The sequence below is a fragment of the Oncorhynchus masou genome, chromosome 16, assembly GCF_036934945.1.
Source record: "Oncorhynchus masou masou isolate Uvic2021 chromosome 16, UVic_Omas_1.1, whole genome shotgun sequence".
Taxonomy (NCBI): Eukaryota; Metazoa; Chordata; class Actinopteri; order Salmoniformes; family Salmonidae; genus Oncorhynchus; species Oncorhynchus masou.
This window is the reverse complement of record NC_088227.1, coordinates 15,726,955-15,737,321: the sequence shown is the minus strand read 5'-3', so window position 1 is coordinate 15,737,321 and position 10,367 is coordinate 15,726,955. Positions and strand designations below refer to the sequence as shown.

Genomic DNA, 10,367 nt, shown 5'->3' with positions numbered 1-10,367 from the left:
AGCAGACGCTTTTCTCCCAAGCGGTTTACAGTCATGCGTGCATACATTTTACGTTACTCGACAAATGTATGACCCAGATATGATATCAGTTGTGTTGGGGCCAATGGTCGGGGGACCATATAAAGTAAGTTGATAAGATAGATGGCTAAGACAAGAAAAAAGTGATCTTTCATACAGTCTTACAGGTCTGGCCCGCCCAAATTACAACGCCCAACAGCATTCTGGGCAGTGCATTCAGGCAGCTGTTGATTATCCATGTTTGAGTTCGTTTTGCATGGCTCGGTGCACCGGGTGTTCAGAGTTGATTTTTTAGACCATTACATTGCTGCTTAAGAAAATGTACCCCCGGAGCACCGGGTCATGCAAAACGAACTCTCCCCATGTTATTAGAGGAGGCGGTGAGCTCATTGAAAAAGACAACTCCCTCACACACAGAACAGCTCTCCTATTCCCGGAGGCTGTACATTCAAAGTTAACTGCGAACTTACAATAATAAGGCATGAGTCGAGCAACATGAGTCGTCAGCAGGACCTCAAGGGAGTCATCTTGACCGGTTATATTAGCAATATTGAAGTTGTATCGCCTGCCTCGGGTGTCAATAGTGCCGAAGAGATCGAGTCTTCATCGCTGAGGTGAGCGTATAGCCTGTTTTTGACCACAGCCCACACCCGACTGTAAGTAACATTGTCGCTTGAATAGTTAAGAAAAGGTGCAAAGGTCTTCCAGTTGCCCCGCATGTAGTAACCTCTAACAGAAAGAACACTCCGTGTAACGTTAGTTCCCAAGTAGCCCCTGACTTTTCCATGTGTTGATACATTGTTACCATGTTGACACATTGTGTGAAATGAAATAAGTTCTAGACTAAACAAGCAGAGGAAATACAGGCGTGCGCATGATAAGACAATAGTTCTTCTGGATTAAACTTTTTTTATTTTTAAATATCGTATGTAAATCACAGAAGTAGAATATAAGTGATTTTTCATATGTAGGCTACGCTACGTCACCGTGCCTAAATTAGACTGGCCAAAAACACCTCGTTTTGTTAGGGTTAACGCTCAAGTTCGCCAGCCTAACACAACATATATATTCTATTTACACAAGCTTTGTTTGTTCTGCACATGTTTTAAAGAACCGTAAACACTATCCAATAACAAACCCCACGTATACAGGGTGAGGACACACACACGAAGACCGCACTGGCCAGTTGAAACTCGATGCTAGTTTTCCAGTTCAAGTGGCCATCTGTAAAAGCCCGTGTCTATTCTAGGCTGCAGCAACAGTGGAGGAGCCCTGGCTTGTATGCAGGTGCCTCCACTCACCAGCTGGGTCCGAGGGTCCCCAGTGGCCTGACAGAGGGCTGTCCCGGCCAAGGCTGTTTTGGATACTACGTACAGGGGTCTGTCTGTACTACTGTGCCGTAGTAGCACCATCCCTATTTGGCATGGTGTGGTAAATGTGGCACCTACATCCCTTTGTTGGTCTCATGTGCCAGTTGAGTTGGTCTTGCTTCTGCATGGGAACAGAAAGATAAAAACAAAAGTCCAACTGGGTGCATGTTGTGGTCAATGAATGTTTCCCAGTTTTGTTGGAATAATAGCCTCCAGTTACACGTTTTTAAGTTATGAGAGATTTTGCCACCAGTTTACAGTCATTTTGGTCTTACTGTACAAACAAGTCACCGGCTGCACATGGTGGACTACTCGCCACAGCGCTTTTGTTTTTCCACTTGCATGACTTGTTAGATAAGTATTCGTTCCACGGAGGCAAATAGAAAGAACAGAGTACAGCACTTTAAATGAGTTGATAACGAAACAGTTTGTACAAAGAATGTGGTATGCAGGTAGGTGTGTTTGTGCCTGCATCTCTTATTAAGTTAAGATGTAGGTATTCATGTTTTGCCCGGAAACATATTCTTTCACTTGTTACATACATGTTATATAGAAGAGGTATTCATTAATAATTGATCAAGACATTTTTGTTTTCTTTACCTGATGTGGTGGGTCAGGTTGTACCCAATCAATAAGCTCCACTGGTAGTGTGTTAGCTGTTTACTCTGACTGGAGTTTCTAGTGTTCAAAGCATTTCAGTAACTTAGCAGATGCTCTTATCCAGAGTGGCTGTGTACACATTCATACTGGTCCCCCGTGGGAATCAAACCCACCACCTTGGTGGGTTCAAGTGCTGCGCTCTACCACCTGAGCCACGGAACAGCGGGGTTAACGGGTACAAGTTAAGGCCAAGTGAACAGCCTGTGTTATGATTTCCATCGAATCAGGTGAGCCGCTGAGCTTTTTGTGAGTTATAATATTGACTCTGGGACGACCTACCTTTAAAATGCCTCCAGCAATGTAAACATTATGATGTTACCACATGGAGTCGGTGCACAAAATCAACACGGGTTATCATCATGGTGTTTTTGCCGCTGTTTGTGTTTTTATTGTTTTTCCATTGACACAGCAGCACTCTTCGCATTCCCTGTTGTTTCCTGGTGTTGAAAATGTATTTCCACTTCGGGTAGAGATTATTCTGACTTGTGTTCATTTTTAAATCCTTTATCACTAAACTGCCAACGACGTCTTTTGAATGTCGTATGTAAATGAACATTCCGACCTAGACATTTCCTAAATAAGTATAATTAACACATTGAAGTTTATAGAATTTTGATGACACAAACATTTGTGTTATAGGCAGTTTTAGGACTACCCCCCTCCCCCCCCCCACACAATAACTCTTCTTTGAACAGGGTACGGTTTGAAAAGTGTTCTTGACCTTTTTTTTCTATACAGAGGAACATACGCTATCTCAAATCCTAGAACCCATCACTGGGGGCTTTCCCATGCAGTCTGTCCAATCCAGCTGGCCCATATGACTACAGAACTTTGGCCTCAGTTCTTTGGAGCTGTCACCATCGTGGATACATTCATCAAGGACCGCCGTATCTGCCCCCACATCTTGTACACGTGTTAAACCCAGCCCATTCTCCAGTAAATGACATGTAATTTGAGAGTGTACTCAGGCAGTAAGTATTATACAGGAGAATGGAGGGTCAGACTGAACCTCCAGCAGTAACGTTCCATGACTCTGTTGGGGTTGTCACAGCAATCAACCGGCTTGGGCCCATGTGTCGCTGTATTACATGTAGTGGATGTTTGGAATGTGCCTTATGAGTTAAGTCAAACTTGATTGCTAGTGCATGTGATTAACAGTAGTGTAATCCCCTGTTTCCGTTGCGGTGCTAAACCAGGCATGTTCTGCCGCTATGTATTTTAGACACCTGTTGTCACCACACTTTGCCCCACAGTACCACACTCGGGTTAAAGTTTAGTGAGCCTTCGAGATGGTATAGTATACCTATGCCACTGCCCCCTGAACTGCACTGTCAGTTCTTCTGTCTGAATGGATCTACATTATAAACTGGGTGGTTCGAGGCCTGAATGCGGATTGGCTGAAACCTGAGGTATATAACACTGTATACCATGGGTATGACAAAACATGCATTTTTACTGTTCTAATTACGTTGGTAACCAGCTTATAATAGCAATAAGACACCTTGGGGGTTTGTGGCATATAGCCAATATACCACAGCTAATGGCTATATCCAGGCACTCTGCGTTGTGCCGTGCATATGATCAGCCCTTAGTTGTGGTATATTGGCCATATACTACACCACCTCATGCCTTATTGCTTAAGTATACTATGACCCCTCTCCTTTGTGTCTGTATGCAAAATGACCAGGCACTAAACAGCAGAGAAAGACTGTTTACCTTTTTGTCCTTGAGCACTGGCAGTTTGTCACTCTTGGAGCCAGCAAGATAGCTGACCTTTCCATGCGAAATGGGTCTGGCTGTGGGGTAACGTTGGTGGTGTGTACATTGCTGGGATACTTGACTTTCCTTGTTCTCTTGAGTTCAAACCTTGCATGTGCTCCTAATGGGGAAGATTGTGTTTGCATTTCTCTCTTGGGATGGAATACAAACTAACATTGGCGCACATTCCGCTTTTCTCCTTTATTGGCAGTCTATTCCCCTCTAAACCAAATGTTTGTGCTGTGTTTTAGCTTGTTCCCCATAAAGGTTTGAATAAACAGAATGTTTTCCAACCCTCGGATTCTTCCAGAATTGTTCAAACATTGTGGCAATATTATCTAGAAAACAGACAGCGATTGATTTGTGAAAGCATTTCCTCAACAACCTCTCTGAATTTGCAATGGCGTGTTGTTTATCCAGGGCCAGAAATGTCAGGCGTTACTGATACCCTGTGTATTTCCTGTGGCTGGGAAGGAGCTGAGGGCTGACTCATTTTACAACCTCCACAGACCTCAGGTGAGGCCTAACAGGCCTGCTGCTCATTTATATTCTGTCCTGTCTATGACCATGGAGGGTAGTGTGTACGGCCAGTACATCACTGGGGCCACGCTTCCTGCCATCCAGGACCTTTATACCAGGCGGTGTCAGAGGAAGACCCTAAAAATGGCCAAAGACTCCAGCCACCCTAGTCATAGACTGTTCTCTCTGCTACTGCACGGCAAGCGGTACCGGAGAGCCAAGTCTAGGTCCAAGAGGCTTCTAAACAGATTCTACCCCAAGCCATAAGACTCCTGAACAGCTAATCAAATGGCTACCCGGACTATTTGCATTATGTGCCCCTGCACATTGACTCTGTACCGGTACCCCCTGTATATAGCCTCGCTACTGTTATTTTAATGTTGCTTTTTAATTATTTATTTTTCTATTTTACTTCAGTTTATTTTAGTAAATACTTTAACACTTATTTTCTTAATTGCACTGTTGATTAAGGGCTTGTAAGTAAGCATTTCACTGCAAGGTCTACACCTGTTGTATTCGGCGTATGTGACATACAATTTGATTTGAACTCTTCACTGTGAGAAATGGACCAGGAAGCCATGAAGAACACTCTGTAGCCCATAGAGCTGGTATTTAAGCTCATTTGTACTCTTTAGTTTGAGGTTATTATTTCTGTCACATTGGTTGTGTAAAACAAACCTTTTACCCCTAAGCTAAGGTGTACGTTAGCCTGGCCTGGCTTGACCCAGATTGACTGTGTTTAGTATTAAGTGCGTAAGCAGAAACAGTAATTTGGGAGTGTGGAACCGCTGAGGTTTCATGCTTTATTTTTGCCACTCTAGGTGTCCCTTTTTAAAGGTCAAATGCAGCAGTTTTTATCTCAATATCAAATCATTTCTGGGTAACCATTAAGTATCTTACTGTGCTTGTTCTCAACTAAATTGTTCAAAAAGAAGCAACAATAGCTTCTTAGCGAAGAGCAATTTCTCAAGCAAGAATTTTGCTAGTACTGTCTGAGTGGTTTGAGTGGGAAGGGGAAAACTCAACATTACCTATTGGCAGAGAGGTTTAACTTTCTTATTGGTCTATTAACTAATTTACCATGTGGTGATGTCACTGTGGAAGGCCCGAACTCCCTCACACCAAAACAGGCTGAAATGTCAGGCAGTCTTTTCAAACAGCTTTTACACTAAAGGGCATTATCATAATTTTCACAGTACTATTCCAACCTCATAGCATTGAAATGTATATAAAACACAAGCAAATCACATTTGTTGACTGCACTGGCCCTTTAAGTGCAACCACCATAACTATTTTGGGGGGGAGTGTAGCAGCTTTCTGATGCCCATCAGGAGTCGTCTTTGTGTTTTTCCCAGGGTTCACTCACACGGAGAAGCCTATCTGGAGCAAGGCTTCGCCAAGCCCGCAAGCCCACACATGCGTTATCCTTAAACTATTAATTTGGCGTTCCTGTAAAAGGGTCTAGGCTGTGGCCAGCGAACAGCAGCTGACAGCAGGGGTTTGCACAGAACTACGTGCTGTAAGTGTGATGCTGCCAGAGGAAAGCAGAACTGCCGCACTGACTGACATGAGTTAACCCTTCACGTTCATGCTAATCCAAGTCCTATGTGGAACATACAACCACACTCTCGTGAAAACACCGCGTTCGTAGAGTTCCAATCCTAAAATGAGTGCCAGACAGCCACCCAGTTTGTTTACTCATTATTAGTATGGTCTGACTTGTGGTATTTATAACTCACTTTAACCCTGATAAAATGATTGACATAGTACTCATAATACTCTCTCCTTTGTCTACCAGCCGCAGGACAGGCCACTACAGTGTCCAGAACCGGGCCAGAAATGCACCAGGAAAGCCCCCGTACCACCGCTGTAACTCCCAGGACTCGTTGGACGAGCTGGCCATGGACGACTACTGGACCGAGGTGGAGAACATCACCCTGAGTGGAGAGGGGGACGCAGAGCCACAGGAGGAGGTGCAGCTGAAGGTGCCTGATGGTACGGAGCTCTACTCTATAGCAGGAGTGTCCACTGAAAGTAGAGAGGACCCTTGTGCCCTTTAATTCACCTTAAGTTGTTGAACAACTGTTTCAGGGTAACATTTTAGACCTGAGATTTAAGGTGTAGTACAGCATTCACTATGTACATTATATGACTAGTGGTTTACCTAGATCACTGTCTGAAAGTGTTGGTCCCATGTTTCATGAGCTGATCCCAGAAATGTTCCATACGCAAAACATTTCTCAAATTTTGTGTAGAAATTAGTTTACATCACTGTTAGTGATCATTTACTGCAAGATGGCACCGGAGGGGAGGGCTGCAGTCTTATCGGCTCTTAAACAACCATGCTATTTTGTTTTTTGAAGTTGTTCGTAACTTATTTTGTACATAATGTTGCTGCTACCGTCTCTTATGACCGAAAAGAGCTTCTGGACATCAGAACTGGGATTACTTACCTCAAATTGGACGAGGAGTTCTTCAATGAGTCAGACGCAAGGGATATACTTGCGTATACATGCTTCTACACCTGCATTGCTTGCTGTTTGGGGTTTTAGGCTGGGTTTCTGTACAGCACTTTGAGATATCAGCTGATGTACGAAGGGCTATATAAATACATTTGATTTGATCTACTACAGACACCTGACCAGGCCCAGATCCCTGTGATTCGCTGGAAAAGGAAACGTAGGTATTGCGGGAAAGAGGTCAGGATGCCTTGTGAGGATCAGGTGGTCAATCTGCCCTTGCCTTCCGTCTTGCTAGCTAATGTTCAATCGCTGGAAAATAAATGGGACGAACTGAAAGCACGTATATCCTACCAATAAGATATTACAGTTTAATGTCCCATGTTTCACCGAGTCGTGGCTGAATGACGACATTTAGAGCATATAACTGGTGGGTTATACACTCCATCGGCAAGACAGAACAGCAGCCTCTGGTAAGACACGGGGCGGGGGCCTATGCATATTTGTAAACAATAGCTGGTGCACAATATCTAAGGAAGTCTCAAGGTTTTGCTCGCCCGAGGTAGTGTGGTCTACAGCTTATCATGAGATACTCTATCTACAGTTGACGTCGGAAGTTTACATACACAATTAATAAGTAGAAATTCCCTGTCTTAGGTCAGTTAGGATCACCACTTCATTTTAAGAATGTGAAATTTCAGAATAATAGTAGAGAATTATTTCAGCTTTTATTTCTTTCATCACATTCCCAGTGGGTCAGAAGTTTACATACACTCAATTAGTATTTGGTAGCATTGCCTTTAAATTGTTTAACTTGGGTCAAACGTTTCAGGTAGCTTCCCCCAATAATTTGGGTGAATGTTGGCCCATTCCTCCTGACAGAGCTGGTGTAACTGAGTCAGGTTTGTAGGCCTCCTTGCTCGCACACGTCTTTTCAGTTCCTCCCACAAATGTTCTATGGGCTTGAGGTCAGGGCTTTGCGACGGCCACTCCAATACCTTGACTTTGTTGTCCTTAAGCCATTTTGCCACAACTTTGGAAGTATGCTTGGGGTCATTGTCCATGTGGAAGACCCATTTGTGACCAAGCTTTAACTTCCTGACTGATGTCTTGAGATGTTGCTTCACTATATCCACATAATATTCCTAGTCTATCAGAAGCTTCTGAAGCCATTACATCATTTTCTGGAATTTTCCAAGCTGTTTAAAGGCACAGTCAACTTAGTGTAGGTAAACTTTTTTAAATGAACATTTTTTTATACCTTTATTTAACTAGGCAAGTCAGTTAAGAACACATTCTTATTTTCAATGACTGCCTAGGAGCGGTGGGTCAACTGCCTCGTTCAGGGGCAGAACGACAGATTTTCACCTTGTCAGCTTGGAGGATCCAATCTTGCAACCTTACAGTTAACTAGTCCAATGCAATAACGACCTGCCTCTCTCTCGTTGCACTCCACAAGGAGACTGCCTGTCACGCGAATGCAGTAAGCCAAGGCAAGTTGCTAGCTAGCATTAAACTTATCTTATAAAAAAACAATCAATCATAATCACTAGTTAACTACACATGGTTGATATTACTAGATATTATCTAGCGTGTCCTGCGTTGCATATAATCTGACTGAGCGGTGGTAGGCAGAAGCAGGCGCGTAAACATTAATTCAAACAGCACTTTCGTGCGTTTTGCCAGCAGCTCTTCCTTGTGCATCAAGCATTGCGCTGTTTATGACTTCAAGCCTATCAACTCCCGAGATGAGGCTCGTGTAACCGAAGTGAAATGGCTAGCTAGTTAGCGCGCACTAATTGTCGTTGTGTTGCTGGTTCGAGCCCAGGGAGGAGCGAGGAGAGGGACGGAAGCTATACTGTTACACTGGCAATACTAAAGTGCCTATAAGAATAGTCAAAGGTTAATGAAATTCAACTGGTATAGAGGGAAATAGTCCTATAATAACTACAACCTAAAACTTCTTACCTGGGAATATTGAAGACTCATGTTAAAAGGAACCACCAGCTTTCATATGTTCTCATGTTCTGAGCAAGGAACTCAAACGCTAGCTTTCTTACATAGCACATATTGCACTTTTACTTTATTCTCCAACACTTTGTTTTTGCATTATTTAAACCAAATTGAACATGTTTCATTATTTACTTGAGAATAAATTGATTTTATTGATGTATTATATTAAGTTCAAATAAGTGTTCATTCAGTATTGTTGTAATTGTCATTATTACAAATAAATAAATAGATTAAAATTGGACTATTTATTTATCGGCTTTTTTGGTCCTCCAATAATCGGTATCGACGTTGAGTAATCATAATCGGTCGACCTCTTGTCCAAGCACACTAAGACAGTCGTGAAGAGGTCACGACAAAACCTATTCCCCCTCAGGAGACTGAAAATATTTGGTATGTGTCCTCAAAAGGTTTTACAGCTGCACCATCGAGAGCTTCCTGACGGGTTGCATCACTGCCTGGTATGGCAACTGCTCAGCCTCTGACTGCAAGGCACTACAGAGGGTAGTGCTTATGGCCCAGTACAACACTGGGGCCAAGCTTCCTGCCATCCAGGACCTCTATACCAGGTGGTGTCAGACGAAGGCCCTAAAAATGGTCAGACTCCAGCCACCCTAGTCATAGACTTCTCTTTGCTACCGCACAGTAAGTGGTACCGGAGTGCCAAGTCTAGGTCCAAGAGGCTTCTAAACAGCTTCTAAGCTCCCCCCCCCAAGCCGTAAGACTCCTGAACAGCTAATCAAATGGCTACCCATACTATTTGCATTGCCCCTCCCCTCACACTGCTGCTACTCTGTTATTATCTATGCATAGCCACTTTAATAACTCTACCTACATGTACATAATTATCTTGACATCGGTGCCCCCGCACAATGACTCTGTATCGGTACCCCCAGTATATAGCTCTGCTATTTTTATTTACTGCTGCTCTTTAATTATTTGTTGTTCTTACCTCTTGTTTTGTGTGTATTTTCTTAACTGTATTGTTGGTTAAGGGCTTGTAAGCATTTCACTGTAAGGTCTACACCTGATTTTATTTTATTTCTCCTTGCCAAGATGGTCCATCCACCTTACAGGTGTGGCATATCAAGAAGCTGATTAAACAGCATGACCATTACACAGGTGCACCTTGTGCTGGGGATAATAAAAGATCACTCTAAAATTTGCAGTTATGTCACAACTTCAGACATCTACGGTATTGTGTTTTGAGGGAGCGTGCAATTTGCATGCTGGCTGCAGGAATGTCCACCAGAGCTATTGCCAGGGAATGTAATGTTCATGTCTCTACCATAAGCCACCTCGTACATTGTTTTAGAGAATTTGGCAGTCTGTCCAACCGGCCTCACAGACCACTTGTAACCACGGCAGCCCAGGACCTTCACATCCGGCTTCTTTACATGCGGGATCATCTGAAACCAGCCACCCGGACAGCTGATGAAGCTGAGGAGTATTTCTGTCTGTACTAAAGCCCTTTTCATGGGAAAAAATAATTCTGATTGGCTGGGCCTGGCCCCCAAGTGGGTGGGCCTAGGCTTAGATTAGGGCCTAATTCATTTATTTAAATTGAGTGATT

The 10,367-nt window shown here is 43.4% G+C and overlaps 1 protein-coding gene across 1 annotated transcript in view; it reads left to right on the top strand.

Moving 5' to 3' along the window:
* Positions 1 to 407: 407 nt before the first annotated feature.
* The window catches only part of arhgap18 (Rho GTPase activating protein 18), a 20,763-nt gene continuing 10,803 nt past the window's right edge, over positions 408 to 10,367 (top strand). The window contains exons 1-2 of the mRNA XM_064990881.1: positions 408 to 632; positions 6,124 to 6,320. Of these exons, the coding sequence (XP_064846953.1) occupies positions 514 to 632; positions 6,124 to 6,320 (316 nt within the window). The 5' untranslated portion in view covers positions 408 to 513. The remainder of the gene's footprint in view (positions 633 to 6,123; positions 6,321 to 10,367) is intronic.